The sequence below is a fragment of the Ceratotherium simum genome, chromosome X (genome assembly GCF_057802395.1).
Source record: "Ceratotherium simum simum isolate JZ-2026a chromosome X, ASM5780239v1, whole genome shotgun sequence".
Taxonomy (NCBI): Eukaryota; Metazoa; Chordata; class Mammalia; order Perissodactyla; family Rhinocerotidae; genus Ceratotherium; species Ceratotherium simum.
In genome coordinates, this window is record NC_141940.1 from 111918189 (window position 1) to 111936608 (window position 18420).

General features: G+C 42.5%; 2 protein-coding genes across 5 annotated transcripts in view; one reads left to right on the forward strand and one right to left on the reverse strand.

Annotated features, from left to right (window-relative positions):
* The first annotated feature begins 472 nt into the window (after nucleotides 1-472).
* Nucleotides 473-3995, forward strand: KLHL34 (kelch like family member 34). Its single transcript, XM_004435192.3, has one exon. It carries the CDS (start codon nucleotides 1021-1023, stop codon nucleotides 2968-2970), a length of 1950 nt encoding a protein of 649 aa, XP_004435249.1. The 5' UTR covers nucleotides 473-1020; the 3' UTR covers nucleotides 2971-3995.
* Nucleotides 3996-4071: 76 nt separating this feature from the next.
* CNKSR2 (connector enhancer of kinase suppressor of Ras 2) overlaps nucleotides 4072-18420 on the reverse strand; it is a 251073-nt gene continuing 236724 nt past the window's right edge. For all 4 annotated transcript variants that reach the window (XM_087427479.1, XM_004435189.3, XM_004435188.3 and 1 more), the window contains 2 exons: nucleotides 8886-9082; nucleotides 4072-6435 (listed from right to left, as the gene is read on the reverse strand). In XM_087427479.1, the coding sequence (XP_087283605.1) occupies nucleotides 6220-6435; nucleotides 8886-9082 (413 nt within the window). In that variant the 3' untranslated portion in view covers nucleotides 4072-6219. The remainder of the gene's footprint in view (nucleotides 6436-8885; nucleotides 9083-18420) is intronic.

Consider the following 18420-nt stretch of genomic DNA (forward strand, 5'->3'; position numbering starts at 1 on the left):
CGGGTTAATTAGGGCCTCCTCAAAGCAGAATGTTTCCAGCCAGGGGCTTCTTTCCCAGGCGCAGGGACCCCGTCGCGGGGGGGGAGGTTGACACTCCTCCGGCCCAGCCGGACGTCCCTCCCCGGACACCAGCAGGCACAGGTTCCCCGGCGACTCGCGCCTCTCCAGTGAGCGCTCCCCCAGCCGGGTTCCCGGGACCCCTGGTGACCGGCGGCCTGTTGGGTCACTGGAGTCAGGTCCCAGGCCTTCGGTTCGCAGCCAGCAGCCGGGACGCGGGGCGGGGCGCGCCGGGGAGGCCGAGGCCGCGCGCTATTCCTGTCGCTGTGAGCTACCGGCATGTTATGTGCGGCGCCCAATCACGCCTCCGACCCGCCGCGCTGACCCGCGCCCCCCCTCCCTAATCCCGTAGGCTTTGATTTGATCCTCCGCGCGGAACAAGCTCACCCCCCCTGCCCCGTAGCCAGTTGTCCCCCTCCCTAGCGGGTGCCCGAAGAACCCGTCCTCTTCGTCCACCCCCGGGAGGTCAGAGCCCTCGCCCCGCACTCCCAGGACGCCCGGAGCCGGGCCACCTCTGCGCATCTGGGCTGTCGGAGATCCAGCACCCTCCATAGTCAGTCCACCCGCAGCTCGGCCCTTCCAGGTGATGGTGCGCGGCCACTTGGGCCCCTGGCGCGCAGGTGTGGGCTCCCCAAACTGGGCCGGGGAGGGGACTTTGGGCAACGCGCTGGCAGCCTCCGAAACCAAATCCTGCACTCCCCGGAAGACTCCAAACTCCGTGTCCTCTGCTACTAGGGGCTTCTGGAAAGCGTTCCCCGACCCGGTTTGCTCTGAGAGGGGTACAGGGAGATCTGCGGACCTGGATGAAGGAGCCCTGGGCTTTAAGCTGAGCAGGCAAAAATGGGCCCCTGCTAGGGGCTCTGCGGCTCGCGCGGGGGGCTCGGAAGCGCCGTGCCCCGGGATGCCTCCGGCCGCGCCCGGCTGGCCCCAGCCCCGGCCCGGCCGCTTCCCGCCCTGGGCATCATGAGTTATTTCCTGTCTTACTGCAAAGCTCATGGCGGCGCGCTGCTCACAGGCTACCAGGCCCTGCGCGCCGAGGGCTTCCTGTGCGACGTGACGCTGGAGGCCGAGGGCAGCGAGTTTCCCGCGCACAGGTCGCTCCTCGCGTGTTCCAGCGACTACTTCAGGGCCCTGTTCAAGAGCCACACTCGGGAATCGCGAGCGCGCGTGATCCACCTGCACGTGCCGTCGGCGGCCGGCCTGCAGCGCCTGCTGGACTTTATCTACACCGCCTGGCTGCCGCTCTCCATGGACACCGTGGAGGACACGCTGGAGGCTGCCAGCTACCTGCAGGTCACCGAGGCCCTGGGGCTGTGCGGCCGCTACCTGGAGCGCCAGCTGGACCCGGAGAACTGCTGCTTCGCCGCCAACGTGGCGGCGCGCTTCGGCCTGGTGCACACGCTGGACGCGGCCGAGCGCTGCATCGTGCGCCACCTGAGGGAGCTGCTGGCGCGGGGCGCGGGCCCCGCGGGTTTGCTGGAGCTCAACCCCACGTCGCTGAGGGCCGTGCTGGGCGCCCCCGACGTGGCGCGGGTGCCTGAGGCCCGGCTGCTGGGCCTGGCGCTGGCCTGGCTGCGGCAGGAGCCCGAGACCGAACGCCTGGCTCACTGCGCCGTGCTGCTCGAGCGCGTCCGCTTCGGCCTGGTGCCAGCCGACGTGCTGCGGCGCGTGTACTCGGGCTCTGGCATCGCGCTGCCCGCCCGGGTCAAGGGCCTCATCATCCAGGCCCTCAACTACCACACGGCGCCTTCCCGCCAGCCGCTCGTGCAGGGCGAGCAGACCAGCGTCCGGAGCCCCCAAACCCGCATCTTGTTGGTCGGGGGGCGCAGGGGGCGGGAGGCGGTGATCGAGGAGGTCGCGGCCCCGCGGGCGGCAGCCAGGGGGAGGGTCGCTGTGGCGGAGCCCGAGGAGGCGGAAGAGGAGGAAGAGGAGCAGTTGGAGGAGGAAGAGGAGGAGTGGGAGCTCACCCAGGACGTGGTGGCCTTCGACGTGTACAACCACCGCTGGCGCAGCCTCACGCGACTGCCCGCACCGCTGTTGGGGCACAGCGTGTGCGCCGCGGGCAACTTCCTATTCGTCCTGGGCGGGGAAAACCCCTCGGGCGGCGCCTCCTCCGCCCTGGCCGACGGCCCGCGGACGGTCTCGGCCCAAGTGCACCGTTACGACCCGCGCTTCCATGCGTGGACAGCGGTGCCCGCCATGCAGGAAGCGCGGGCCCACTTCTGGTGCGGCGCCGTGGCCGAGGGGCTCCTGGCCGTCGGGGGCCTGGGGGCGGGCGGCGAGGCGCTGGCCTCGGTGGAGATGTACGACCTGCGCCGGGACCGCTGGACGGCGGCCGAGGCGCTGCCGCGGGCGCTTCATGGCCACGCGGGGGCCGTCGGGGACCGCGGCGTCGTGTACATCTCCGGGGGCAAGGCAGAAAGAGGCGAGGGCGGCGCGAGCAGCCTCCGGGACTTGTACACCCTGGGCCCAGGGGAGCGGGCGTGGAGCAAGAGGGCACCCATGGGCACGGCCCGCTTCGGGCACCACATGGCGGCACTGCGCGGCGCGGTGTTCGCCTTTCTGGGGCGCTACGAGCCCTTCTCCGAGATCGAACGCTACGACCCCGGCACCGACCAGTGGACTCGGCTGCGGCCGCTCCCCTACGACCGCTTCTGCTATGGGCTGGCCGTGGTGGAGGAGACAGTGCTGCTGCTGGGCGGCCTCAAGTGGCGGGAGTCGCGCCAGGTGCCTACCCGCAACGTGGTGGGCTATGACCTTGACCTGGACCGCTGGGAGGACATCGGCTGCGCGCTGCCCTGGGCCTGGAGCGGCGTGCAGTGCGCAGTGCTGCAGCTGGCCGAGGGTGGGGACGAGGAGAGGGAGGGAGAGTCTGGAGAGGCGCCAGATTTAATGCTGGGCTTAATGGGTTAGTGCAGTCCCCGGACCACGGAGGAGAAAGTCGCGCTTGACCAGGCTTTCAGAGCAACACGTGGGCTTTTGCTAGGAATGGGACTCTGGGAGCAGAGTGGCTTCTGAAGGTTAAGGAGGCAAACAAGGGCTTGGCCAAGGAGGAACATTTCCCCTTAAGCTGAGAATGGGAGACAGGAGGGGTCAAATAGGATATACAATCAGCTTCAGTGAGCTGGGGATTTTTAGAAATTCTCATGCTGGGCTAGAGATGGACTTTCGAAAATAAAATATGACCCTATTTTCCCTTTAGGTGCTAAACAGTGATTACTTTTGTGCCAAACAAACGCCAAAAAATGTACTATAAGTTATATACAAGACCCAGAAAATTGTTAGCTATAAAGACTGTAATAAATAATCCTAGAAGATGGCATTATCTGAATAAATAGTGAAGGGAAAATGCCTGGGTTAAACAGCATGAAATCATTGTAAGGAGATTATGATTTTATGATCCAGAACCATGGTTATAGTTCTGCTCTGATGGTTTAATACAAATATGGAACTGAGAGGGAAAAAAATCTCTAAGACAGCACCTTTTTAGGGGAGAAGATAGCCTAACTTAAGTTTTTCTGTCCCTCATCCTTACTTACCCCTAGTCTGCTTTTGCTTAGCTTTAGGCAGCTCGTTGGTTTTAAGTTTTATTTCAGCAACCCTTAGCCATAATAATCAGGCTCCTCTGGTTCAGTAGAACATCTAACAAGAACAAAACAAAACCCTATTTTTTCATCCTCTTTAAATATTCCTTCTGCAGACATGCTGTAAGTTGTATTTGTAAAAAAAAAAGATAAAAAATTTCACTTATTTTTGGCGGTTCTCCCCCCCCTTCCCAAAAGAATCACGGAGACAGGAAAGAGGAGTAGGTGAAATTTTCAAGTTCATGTCAGATAAATGGGAAACCAGCTTGATTTTGCAGGATCTCAGAGAAGGTACTTATATATGCTGAATGGGTACTTCTGTTTTGTTCCACCAATGGAGTGGTCATGGGGGGGTGGGGGTGGTGGTGGCTGTGTGATCAGGTCACAAAGAAATGTGGTGAGGACTCTGCATGAATAAAGTAGGTGCTTTATAAGGATTCATTAAGAGCTGAATTTATTTGACTTCAGTTTACAGTGCTGCCTCTCTCCTAGATTTGAAGCTAATGCAATAAAATATACAGATATATAGTGTTAAAAGGTTTCTTTCATGCTAGGCTAGCCACGAGTCTTTAAAATTCATTAGTTTAATTTTTACCATTTAAAACAACAGAGCCGACTTTACAAAAGTAAAAGCTGCTTAGTAGCAACACAGCTAGTCTTTCCATCAACTGCTCACTGTCTACAGGGCACAACTTGGCCTCTGTATCCATGACACATCCATCAGGTACAGATATTTTTAAGTGAATGTACACATTTGGTCTAGTAAACATCAACAAGTCTAAACACCTGTAACAAGCACACTTCATTTCAGGACAAGAGGTTTTTGTTTTTTGTTTTTTGACATATACAAAATCCCACAAATTTAATGTCTCAATATCCATGCAGTAAATAAATGTTTTTACAAATAGGTTTTTTTTTTAAATGATAAAAATATTACACTGGACCCAAAATTCCATACAAACATTAATATATGTTTTCTCATCCATTTTGACTAAATATAGGATTACTGAAAATGTGCTGTAGAAAGGCCACTCTCCTGTACAGTTGTGCAAAGTCTGCAAAATGATAGTGATTCAATGGTGGTTTCAAAAGCAAAGAAAAAGATCCCCGCTGTGGAGTTTTTACTTTCTCCTCTACAGCAAAAATATTCACTGGCATATATCTGAACTCTTAGAGATGAAAAGTACATTCACTGAGCTGTACAGGCAACAGTATAAAGCTGATTAGAAGTAGATTTTAGGATATAGAATAGTAAAGGAGGGTCCCTTCCTCCTCCTAAAAAAAAAAAACAGCAAATTGTGACTTGTACATTATGCAGCCAGACACTAAAAAGCAGCACAATCATTATCATGCTGTGATCACTTTCAAAAACGAGATGCTGATAAATGGAAATATATGAAGAGGACTTTTTCATAGACTTCATCCAATCTGCAGAACAATTCATGAAGCCAGGAAAAACCTCTAGAAATTGTTTCTCTCGTATAATTCAATGTAACAGATCTCTGAATGACCATCATCCTCTTGCTCCTCAAGAGAGAGCTACATTTTTATTTTTCAACATTGTTTTCCATATTATAACACACAGCAGCCCGTAACTAAACATATTTTACTTCCCTGCCTGAAGTATAACTATATAAGTTTAATTAATGGACCAGGGGAAATTGGAAACTAACTGGAAAGTTGATTCATTTCAGTTTCTACCTTGTATTTTAAGAGTAGGAGTTTAAAAACATGAGTTTGGGCTGAAATTATATATATATATATATCTGTTAGCTGCCTTTCTAGGTGAGTTAAGTGTGTTTTAACAAATCCACTCTCAAATTCCTCTGTACACAATCAGCATTTCATCACTACAAAAATAAAGGAAGATTTAAACCAAGAAAATAAAGCAGCTCTATCTTCAATTTTGGTCTTAGTTACAAAAACATCTTACAAAGCTTTGCCCTGATACACCATTAAGTGTCCCCATAGATTTGGAATAGTATTTCTATTAACCAGCTTTCACAAGTTAATAGACTATTAAGACGGATATTAGATACCTGAACTTTTCCTATGTTGATGCTCTTCTATTTTGCTTAACTCGGTGTATGCGCATCTACATTTCACAAAAATAAAACTACAGCATTAAATTTTGTGCAATGTTTAAGAAAATTCTTAGAACATTTTAATAAATATAAAAAAGGTTTAAATTCTTTCCCACCCACAAGGATGTCTGCACCTGAAAAAATGTGATTTACTTTTGAAGTCTTGTTTATATAAAATTAACTTAAAGGGAGAAAAGATGACCTTAGATAGAAAACTGCCTTTTTGTGGTTTTACTACTTGAAGACCACCTGTTTTCAGAGTTTGCAAAAGTTAAAGTCGTTCAAGACAGTTGATTTTGCACATGGTAAACATAAGCTGAGCACTAATTGCATATAAAATATACAAATGCTCATTAAAGACAGTGGTATTATGACCATATACAGTTTGTTTCATATAGTTTGGCAACATTAAAGTATAGCTTGTCAAGTGTCCCACACATTGATATAAAAACTACCTTGTATACTTGTTCAAAGTACCAGAAGGCAGAATACACTTACACATGCGTTTCAATGTATGAATGAGTGTGTGTTAGAGAGGAAGTGATTATATCTACTTCAGAAGAAATACTTAATGGGTCATTTGAGGTGGTGTTTTGACAGATATCCAAGAAAAGATCGAGGTACATCTGCTTCCATTGTTGAAATTCTTTAGATGTCAAGTCTGGATTGTCTAGGACTTTATCAATAATGGCTACTTCCCCTTCTCTGGCCTGAAAAGCAAAAGGATTCAACAGTTAAGATGTGGACAAACTTTCATTCAAGTTTAAAATAAAGAGTTAATAAGCAAAAAATTAAGAAGCCCATAAGAAACAGCTCTGGTATACTCAAACTCAGCTATTTAGACTCAAATCCCGGTGTACTTTTTTCTACACCCAAGGTATGCCTCGTACTGGCCATCTCTGTGTGGTTTATTTTTTCTCTTGGCCTGTCCTATTTCCCATATCTGCCTATGGAAACCTTCCTCACTCTTTAAGATTCAGTTCAAATGCCTCTCATTTGATGAAGCCTTCCTTCGATGACTGGAAAAAATGTTTTCTCCCTCATTTATGTCGCCATCACACCGTCACTGCCATTGACTAGACTTATCACATTCTATCTCTTGAGTTACTTTTGCACTGTCCTATCTCTCCTGCTAGATGGCTAGCTCCTCATGCTTGCATGAGAGCGAGCAATGGCCCTTCTGTCACCACAAATATATAATTCTTGCTGTGTGTATGTTATGGCTCCCTTCCTGCAGCACCGGAGGCCTGCAATACAAAACGGCCCTCCTTTCCATTCTGGAGGTTGGCTCTTAGCTGAAGAATAAGCTTCATTGTGGAATAACTCACCACAGCACAACTATCACCTGTTGGAGAAGTGAGTCTCCCAGGTGGGACAGAGGAGGAGGGGGTCAGATAGTCTGAAAAACTCAGTCCTGTCTTTTATGGGCCCTAGGAAGGGACAGGGAAGTCTAGGGAATGTTCTGTAGGAAGTGGGAAGGCATACTTCTGGGCTAGCCAGAGTTGGGAGGGAAAGACAGAAACGTACCTAAGCAGTTGTTCTGGTCCTTGGGGCCAGACGGAGACAGTGGGACTGGGACTGAGGATGTTGTGAGTGGCCTTGTGCTCAGGGAGGGGCCTGTTAACAATTCTAGGAAGTATACACCCAGAGTTGCTTCGGCGCGGTTTTCTTTCCCTAATGGGAGATTTTCATTCCCTATTAATTTCTCATGCTAAAAAGTATAACGCTCTGTAGTTCATTTTAGCAATGAGGGGCATTTCTTTACCGTGACTTTTCGTCATCTTTGTTTGTCCCAGAGTGGAGCACAGCGTCATATACCTGGTGATTCATCAATACTTATTGAACTGAACACTGGCAGGAGCTCACAGTCTTTGCTACTGGAAGAAAATGCTTTTGGGGAGTCTACAGAGCATGAAAGACAGGGGCACCAGGCTGAGAGAGAGGTGGGGACAGGAGCAGGTCTTTCAAATACTTGAGCCTGACCTGCTTTCAAAATGCCGGCCTGCTTTTCCAGCCAGGCAGTTTGGACCTGAATGAGGGTGGGGTGAGGTGGGGCTCTGTAAAGTGAGAGGGTGAGGATATCTTTGGAGTAGGGTTGGTCACCGGAATAATTATTCTTATGACTATTATAGCTTTTTAAAAAATTCTAGTCTTAGTTACCAAAAGGCCATTAAGTTGCAATAGTATTTGCACGAATACCAACTGAAAGCTAACTGACTCTGAAAACTTGGCTGCTTGCTACTGGAAAATTTTTCCAAATCATGCTTTTTCTCTTTTGTTTATCTCTTTGGTCCTCACCTATCACAAAACCTCAGCAGCATACTATGGATCTGAAATATTTCTCAAAGGAGCCCTTTGATCTTTTGTTTCCTGAAATGACTGCGTCACATACTCTGTATGATATTTCTTTTCTGTTTTTGATTTTTCAAGGGCGCAAGGCCTGCTTAGGGAGAGTTTGTGTGGCAGGCCCTCTCCCCCCACCCACACACAGTGAGGGGGCTCACTTTTCTGCTTCCTTCTTCAACCTCCTGCCTCTCTGCTCCCCTCTCCCCCCCACCTCCTCTCCAGTCTGGGGGTGGCATAATGAGAAGACTGGAGACAATGTAAGCACTTATGGAAATGTATATTAAGAAAGTAACACATGATTTGGGAACTGATAGTGTAAACGGAGCAATTATAAAATTTCTACATGGAACATGAATCACTGTGGCCTCACTCCAAATGTGCTGAAGGAAATATTCACGAAGTATCTCAAACCCTTTTAGCACCCACTATTGCATTCTGCATGCATGCTGTGTTCTTTTAATAACTATATGAATTATACTACATGGCATATTCATCTTAGGAAAATGAAAGATGAGGAATAACACCAGCCTTGCATTTTGGGAAAAAAAAAAAAATTAATTACATCCTGTTTTCTCCTAGAACTAAGTCACATAACATTTAGTCAGTGCTTTGAGATATTAATGAAAAGTTAAGATTATTTCCTCTTTACCAATACACATATTATGCTGTAGCCAAACAGCAGAGATTCAGGTTCTTCCTGTTTACCTGTCCCTCGCCCCTATTTTGTATTTCTTCACCTAGAGTATCTGGTAATCCACTCTGAGTTGAGGAATAATCTCTTGAAAGGAATTTCTCCTTCCATTTCACATCTTACCTTTAAAGTGCTTTTGAGAATTCTCAGCCTGTGTAGTTTTTCATTCATCACAGGATCATTACATCTCTTTATAAATGATAGTTTGTATTCCATCTTGGTTGAAATGCGATGTTCTCCCAGCGGTGACAGACTGGCTTGCTCCAATGCCCTGTATAAATCTTGCAATGAGTCTCCTAACTTTTCTTCCCTACTTTCACCTGTAATGTCCAAAAAAAGAGAAAGCTGAATCCAGTGTAATAAAGTTATTTGACACTCCAAAAATCTACTAAAAAAAATCAAAACCATCTGAAAACAGGATAATGAATGATTGGGAAAACATTCTATTACATTAAAAAAAAAAAAAAAAAAAACCAAACAAACCCACAGCTGCTAATTATATTGGGTAAGATTAGCTACAGGAAGCCAATTGTTTTAGAATGATCAAATAGTAGGATGCTTTCACAAAATATTCTCTTAGTAGCAAATCACCGTACATATCCTTGAGTCCACTAAGTTCAAAGAATTAGAGTACAAAAGGTACACAACACAGACACAATCCTGCACATAATTTAATATTTTAAAACATTAATGAATATCCCTTATCATTATACTGATAAGCATAGAAGTGCTGATTGACAGAACTCTCCGGGTTTAGCAATACTGAACAGCTTTTTACATTTTTCCAGACTTCATAAGATGAAATGGCATTCATTGGAGTATATTTGATTATAAAAATCTTCCAGTAGTGTGCCATAGAGGATTATTAGGTTTCATGTGACTGCCATAGTAATGCCTGCCACATTGTAAATATAGTAAATGATCATAAATTATCATCAATAATGCTTTAATTAAAATGAAATATGGGAATGTTTACATGCAAATGTAAAGAAAAATCGGGCACGTCCTAAGAGAAGCTACTTAGCATTTGTAAGACCTGGGAAGAAAATACTCCAATTAAATATTTTTGAGAAAAAAAATTAGAGACTGGTTCAGGAAAGGATCTTAGATCTATTTGAACAAATCAAACTCCCATCTTGTTCTTTAATTGCCTGATGACTGATGTCATATCTTTCTCAACAATGATAAACAAAGATGAACTTGGATTTTGCTTGGAGTGGTAGTAGGATTAGGGCTATATCACGTTTCCTTTCATAGAGTGCCAGAGATCTTTTTGAGAAATACTAATTAGATTTGCCCAAGGAGTAAATATGGAATGTTGTTCATTCCACCATGGTCTATGTGAATATTTTAGGCTTTCTGACATAGTTAAAAAAAAACAAAACAACTCCCTAATTGGTAATAGGAGTAGATAACACTTATATGTGCCAGGCAGTAGGGTAAATACTGAACATTCACAATCTCATTTAATCCTCACAACAGTACTAAGAGTAGATCTATTTGATTTTCATTTTATAGCAGGTAAGTATCTTGCTCAAGGTCACACTTAATAAGTACTGGAGCTAGAATTCCAACTGGGCAGTCTGGCTCCAAAATCCATGATTTTAACAAGAATTCTATGCTGCTAATTTTGTCCGTAATCATTTGAACTATGTATTTAACAGTAGGTGTTAATGAATTTGTTAGACTTCCTTAAAATGCAGATTTATTCTAAAAAATTTTTTAAAAGCCAACAAACACAATACCTTAACTTGAAGGGATCACTTTTAGGATTAAAAAGTAGCTTAATTTAAGTTTCATATTCAACTTTTGGCTCTGGTGCTGAGGTTAGCAACTAATGGTAGGTATGATTATTGAGTCCTTCCATTAGAAAGTTCCTTGTTATCATCAGCACATGCTATCACTAATTCCTCTATAATGAATTTTAACTTCCTAATCATATATTAAGTTAGAACTATAATCTAACTTAGTTAGAACTTAATCTAAAAATACAAAAATCCCTTTAAGTAATAGCTTTTTAATTCTCTGTTGGCTCAGAATGTTTGCAACACCGAGAGGATTTTGAAGGATGGGTGGATGGAGGACTGTAAAAAGGAGGAGTTGCTTTGTGGGTTAAGAGCAAGACTGAAACAAGATAGGGAATTTTAAGCGAGAATGGTTTGGAGTCAGGAAGGCACAAAATCATAAGGTCATTCAGAGTAACTAAATGGAGTTGTAAACAAGGATCCATTTGAACAGCATAATTCCATTTCATAAAATCATAGGCCAGGAAAGGACCCCAAGGAATTATTTAGTAGTTATCATTCTTTTTGCCTCAAGGCAAGACAGCGTCTAAAGCTAGATGTAATTTCATAGAGCAGAGGGTAGGGGAGAAATGGGAGGCCTAACTGATGTGAATTACAGTAGTTTAGGTATCAGCTGGCCTCATGTATTATTAGTTTTTCAGTTCTTGAAAGGTGAAGGAAAAAAAGGGATTCAGATTATAGTGTTAAAGATTTAAGGGAGAGGCAGAAGTATTTTTACATAGTAAATTTTTATTTTAAGATAACCTTCTTTCATATTACCTAACATTGTAGGGAGTATCTATTTTGTTTAAAAAAGATTCTTACCCAGTTTTCTTTCTCCCCAATTCTTAAAAGTTTGTGGAATACTGGGCCAGATGATTGATTTTTTATAAAATTTCAATGTAGTTTTACTTTAAGAAGGATAAGTAAAGATTTACTATGAAAAGTGACAAACATAGCTGTTAAATAAATAAAAGCTGAAAGTTATTTTTTCCCTTCTTGCTGTTAAGGGGAAAAAAGCATTCAACCAAAGGACAACATAGTTCTACAAAGAATCTGGTTTGACAGCTTTAAGAAGAATTGAGTATGGATTTATCTCTGGGCAGCACGTTTGAACAAGGAATCACAATGAGACGGAACACAGAAACATTTCCAAGTATAGTAATGGAATAGTGTGGCTCCTAGTAGAGATAAGTAAGGCCCCCTCCCCCCATCCCTACACATCATACACATATGCAACACCACAAGACACAGCAGTGGGATGAGGAAGGATGAGGGATTGAGATGCCAGGCTACCACAAAATGCCACCAATTACTTAACATTTTAAGACTAGACAAAGAGTCTTTTTATTTTCAAAGAAGGGGGGTGAGGGGCAGAGTCACATTATAAATCTGATTCACTGTGCTCAACAGTCAAAACAACACAGAACTCAACATTCAAGACAAAAACAGACCTTTATTTTCTTTTATAATTTTCAATTGGTTTCCTTGTTTTTTTCCTCAGATGAATATCAATTAAGTCAATTGGGCTACTGTTGCAACTGAAAATATGAAAGCACCTTTATTTTCTTCTCTTTTTGCCCTCTTCTTCTTCATCTCCTTCTCACTTTTCTTCTGATTTCTCTCTTTTTAAAACCCTTGCTTTTCTTCTTCTAGAAGAGGCTTGCTTTGGAAGAGGAGGCAAGCACTTGGTGAGGTTTCCTTCCTGATTGACTTGCTTTCAATGTGCCAGTTCAGCCACTGGAGCACTGGCCGAAAACCAGCTCTTTTGCAATTTGAATGAATGTTTTCCGAAAGTTGGCAAACTGTAGAAGACCACATGCAAACCACAGGACATACATAGGAACCTTCCACGATTCCTAATGAGGAAGTGTATCACTGCTACAATGAAATTTTAATTTGTATTTAATTTATTCAGGAATTCTAGGCCTATGCAGGAATAAATTCCCTCCCAAATTATATTTATGTTTACAACATGTAAATTAGTCGTATGTCAGATGACAAACTTTTCTATTCCAATTTTATTAAAGCAAAGAGAACATATAAAGTTCTCCTTCCTGTATAAAATTTCATGGACTGATAGATTTGAGGATCACAATGAAGTTATTGATGAATTAACTTGTATTCTGTGCCAAGGGAGGGTCATTTCTGGCTGTGTCATATGTGGCAGGGTTGAAAGAAGATCCTCTATTGTCTCATTTATATTCTAGCTACACTAAGAAATATCGTGACTCTAGGAAAGTGGTGAGCTTCACAACAGTTCATTGTTTGGTTCTTTCAGGTTGCATATGACCTCCAGGTAGTGATAAAGAAAAGCTCAAAGAAAAGATTAGCTAACGCAAAAGAACAGTTTGTTGGAACTTTCCTGCAAACGGCTTATTAGCAGATGATAATGCATTTCTCAAATACTAAAAGGTCTTTGGTTGATGGATTTCCTTACACTCATGCTCAGTGATTTCCAACCTTTTTTGATTGTGCACCCTTACCAGTTAAAACACTTCTGTTGTTGATAACTTATATACATGTATTACTCTATATTAATAGATACACGTGTTATAAAACAAACACAGAAAAGAAATTCGAAAGGACGAGATGTAAAACCTGAGGAGAAATTCCAATGTTTTTTCTTCCTGTACCTCAATGGCCCCATGTGTACCCTCCTTCAGAGACCTAGACTGTGACTTTCCCTGAGCATATACATCTCGCTCTCGTTTGCATTTCCCAGTCTTCTACCTGGCCTCATGCACCCAATGTTTAAACTGCATGATGGTTTTCTCTACTTTATACACGAAGTACTCCAAAGAGGGCTCCCTATCAGGGGACGGTGTAATTTTTATGACAGTCTATTGTGTAATTTTATTCATGTTTCTTTGGTGAAAATTAAGGAGAGCAGAATACAAACTTGGCGACCTATAATTTCATTCTGGTGTCCTCCCTGTTTCCCCACCCCTGCAATGACAATGTTGAAGGAGAGTAAAAAATGAAAACATAAAACAAAATGAGTATACCAACCGGGCTCTTGAAGAACCAAGCCAACAATGGATAATCAGTTCTGGTACATGTTTTGGAAGGGAACTGTGCTCTTTTAAAATTGGACAATGATGTCCTCATGGAAACAGTTGTTCCTTCCACAACATGGCTGGGTAATGAGCACAGAAGACTAGGAAAGGCTAAGTCACAAGGGGGAGAGAAGGCTGGACATAGTAGCATTAGTCACCAGTCAAATGTGAGAGGCATTCGTTCTTGTACACCCACTAAGGCTTCCAGGCTAATGGCGTCACGTATGTGGAGCACTATTCTTGTCATGAAGGGCAATTAACATTTGCATTGAGACATGGGAATATTTTCTGAATACTAATTTACTAGTGTACCATAACGAACAACTTATTTATATGTAAGGTGACAATTAAATTTTTAGTGGGTTTAATGTAGATGGGTTTAATGTTTGCAGGTTTTATGCCAAAGATGATTACGTATTCAGGAGTTTACACTGTAATTTGAATTGTTTTATAATTAAATATTAGCTCTCTTAATTCATGCTTTTATATAAGTTAATCAGCTATGCTTAGCATTGTAAAAACTGGGGAGAGGGCAGTTTGTTATATCAGAAAGAAAGCATAAGATTTTAAAAGCTGGCTTTTACTCGTCACTCTATAATCAATTATGCTTTTCATAATTAGAATTTCTTTATTTTCTTTTAGGCAAATTAACAATAATTTCTGATGAAAAAAATTGCTTTTAGTGAGGAAAAAGCCTTTCTTTTAAAAGGAGAGCTTGAGTGAACCCACCAATATTGCTAAGTGTATTTTTAAAGAACATGTGAAGCTCATCCCTGTTAAGAATGACCTTGTGCTTCACCAAATTTAAGTATAGCCCATACTAGTGTTTGTTAATCCCTTCTGCACAACAGTTAAGCTTACTTCCACAAAGATGTGACAAAAGAGACAGAGCTGAAGTTTATTCTACACTTCATTCTCTAAGCATGTAATTTCTGCCAAATTATGTGGGTTAATGCCACAAATATATGAGAGTGGTTGAATTTTCAGTATACTACAGTAGTTTTTATGACAAACAGTTCAGATGGCAAAATCTTGGGTGTCCTTGGCATTGATTTATTGACCCAAAGGGATAGTTCTTTGAAGGACAATCACAAACATAAATGACAGATTCTAGATTTACCCACAGAATTTAGAAAATTTAACTAATAGAGACATGGAGATCAAGGTACTGGCTCTTGGGCAAGAATTCACAAAGGGGACAGTTTAAAACCAAAGCTAAGAGATGATGTTTAAAAATTAATGTGGAGTTACCATATTCCTTAATGAGAAAAAACTAAAATTCTTCATATCATAAAATTTTACTATGACTTACATAGGGAGAATGACCCAAGACAATCCCACTAATATTAAATGCCAACAAAATGCTTTTTGATGGGTTTCTACAAACCAGAACCACCATTTTTACATATACTTAAAAAAACACATTAAAATGGTTAGAGCACAGAGGCAATTGTAAGGCAGATCAATGTGATTTTATTCACAACACAAATTCCATTTGTAAGAAAGAAGCATAGATTACTTCTCTTTAGAAAGATATTTACTATCAAGCATACTTAGCAAATTATTTAGCTATCTAAAAAGATCTAATACCAATTGGTCATATTTTTATTTTTAATTAATTTATATTTTTACAGGTATTCACATTATGCAATACCACACACTGCGGCGACAGGAAGAAAAAAACATTTCCAAATACAATGTTAAATTATTTGTTCATTGCACAGTATGAAATATCCATTAATTAGCATTGAAATTAGTACAGAGTATCTTATCCAACTAAATAAAGGAAATTTCACATCCACTACAGAAGAAAAATAAGCAATATTGAGCCATAGGGGACCCAGTTACATAGTATTAAATGATATCTGAAGCTAGTTTGAAAGACATCCAGACAAAATACTTTTTCAAAAGTGAAAACCACAGCCTATAGATTAGGAAAATTTTACAGAAAAGAATAGCTCATGCCTGTCCTATGAGGCAACACCATTTGTATACAATTGCCAAGAAATAAGGAGAAAGTTAGGATTTTAGCTGAGGAATCTAACAAAGCCTGGCATGAGGAATTTTCTTCATTAGTGTCACCGAAAGCAGTCTCTGTGTTGCACCTGAATACACTTTATAATGGAATAAACATATTAAGTTTCAGAGCAGGTTGTGTATACCTTGCCTTAATAGATTACACTTAATTTAGTACAATACAGCACGTCAAATTTTAAAAATGCAAAAATACACAATACACAGAATTTGCTTCCTCTGCTTTGCCTTAAAGAGGCCACCAAAGAGTCCATTAAACAGCCAGGGTTTTCTAGTTATTGGAGCTGATCCCTCTCTTTTCCTGGTGTCAGAAGAACACAACTGAGGTGTCACCACACAGAGCCCTTCCCCAGTCAATACCCTTCCCCTTCTGTTCTCCCACAGAATTGGCAGTTTTCTGTCACTGTGCTCCATCTTGGTTGGCTTTGATCTTATGCTAGTCCCAGTGTAGAAAGCTCGCATTCTTCTTAAGAGTGGCCTGCCCCTCTTAATATCCCTTTAGGGAGGCCCCCAATCCAAAACACTTGATGATCTAAGCTTTTTAAGTCTGTTTTCTGTTATAAACAGCAAGGACGAGGCCATTTTAGTTGCTTGCAAGAGGTTGATGTTGAGTCTGCGCCGTGCCGACTCTCTCCGATCTAAATTCTCTAAACATTAGCTTATCAATCTGTGAGTCCAATGGGTTGAGTGCCAACAGAAGTGGATCCGATTTGGCATGGAGAGGTTCTACCAACTCTCGCAGTGTATTAGCCTAATATGATAAAGCAGTGATACAATATGATGAAAGACCTGCGAGTGCCATTATTTCCAAAGCATATTAGTATTTGTATTAGAAATACCATCATGCAATACCCATGAAGAGAAAATAGAAAAATATGGCTAGAATTGCATATGGTTTTAATACCATAATGTCTTTCTGTTGGCATGCAAGTCTACTTGGCCATAAAGACACTTTTTGTTTTAAGCTTGGTTATTTGGAAACGCCAATCTTATGTATACGAAATAGTACACAGTGCAAATACGTCTTTTCCCACCTCTATACTTGTATATGCACATCTATAATTTTAATCAGAAAAGTTTATGTTAAAAGTATTCTCCATATACATGTAAAATGACCAGTCTTTCAAGAAAACTAAACTGTATTTCTATACAAGATCTTTCCTCAAATTCATCCAATCAAGAAATATGAGGAAAAGTTTTCTGGTCTACATTCTAGCTAACAACCCTGATATATATGCTACCACGTGCTAATCACTGAGATAGAAGAGTCCAGCTAGTGTGGCACCAATGAGGAGGCTGAATGCTGGCCAATACAAAGTGAAGAGAAATGAAAAGCTCTAACAGGGTGAATGTGATGAAAGAGTGACTTTATACCTGAACATAAGCCACATGCCAAGGAATTAGGCAACAAGAAGAGACTAAACTTTCCGAATGACCCAGGAAACTAAGAACAATTACGATAAAATAAATTGTAGTCTCTTTTACTTCATTTTATTTTGGACTTGGAGGAATCCAAATATTGTCACCAGGCACAAATCAGCAATGTTTTTTCTTTCTAGACTAGGGCAGATTTTTATCTGCAATATCCTGTAGTACCTTTTGCATTATATCAAGAAGAGGGAACAGAGTGGGAGAGGAAACAGAGAAAGCACGTTGTTCATTACCACCTCCCTCAGAATATGGGAAGGGCGCGTGTTGCCCATAGCACAGTACCTAGAAAACAGGATGCAGCATAGTTCAGAAATCAGCAGAACGAATTTTTGTTTATCATATCATACCCTTCTTTTGCAGAAAAGGGACTGGGAATTAACTAATCTTCACATGTAGGTCAAAAGAAACAAAAGACAATACCTCGTTTTTTTAGAAAATTATAACACCGGAATGCTATCTCTGGCTTCTACCACTTTGTTTGATAAGGTCATGAAATGTCAGATAGCAAAATCAGAGGCAATCTAACCTTGGGCACAAGGTCATTTCTAAATTTAAACTGTTCCTAAATTATCTATGCAATTCAAACATTTTGTAAGTTGTTGTTCTGAACATATCCCTCCTTTCTCCTCAGAAACAATGTTACATGAGGGGTTTAATTTCTAGTGCACTTAATCCACACTACCTGAACTAGAGCCCTGGTAATCAAGTCAGGTTTAGTTACATTTACAACATTGTTTCTATAGGATTGCTGAATTGTACTCCAAGATACTGGAAACACCTCCTCAGCTGAGCGCCTTGCCAGAGTGCAGGATGGTGGGGGAGGATCACTATTTCAGGATGGCATCAGCTAGGTCTCAGTCTGTATCTATTAGCATAAGAGAAGATAACTCCCTAAAGCAAGGTGTCTCTTCAACTAGTAGTGGTCAGAACCACTGGCTACCAAATCTCAGGGGTGGAGGTCTGCTTGTTAAACACAGATTACTGGGCCCTACGCCTAATCTAGTGAATCCAAATTTCTGGATATGGAACTCAGGAACCTGCATTTTAAGCAAGCAACCCAGATCATTCTTGTGCCCACTGCAGTTTGAGACCTCCTGCTTTATAGGCCAGTTACATTGGGATGGGCTACACTGTGCCTAGGGCCTGTTGGAGTGATGCCAATTTTTGTACTGCATATACAAATAGTTTGTAAGTCAGAAGCCTTGTAGTTGGGCACAGCACGTAGTGTTTTATTTTCAGTCTAGTCTCATCACCAGTATAACACTGTATGAAATAGCTCAAACAGTTTCAAGGTCTTTGCCAAGGAATCTGATGGAAATATCTTGATCTACTGGAAATACAGCAAAATGA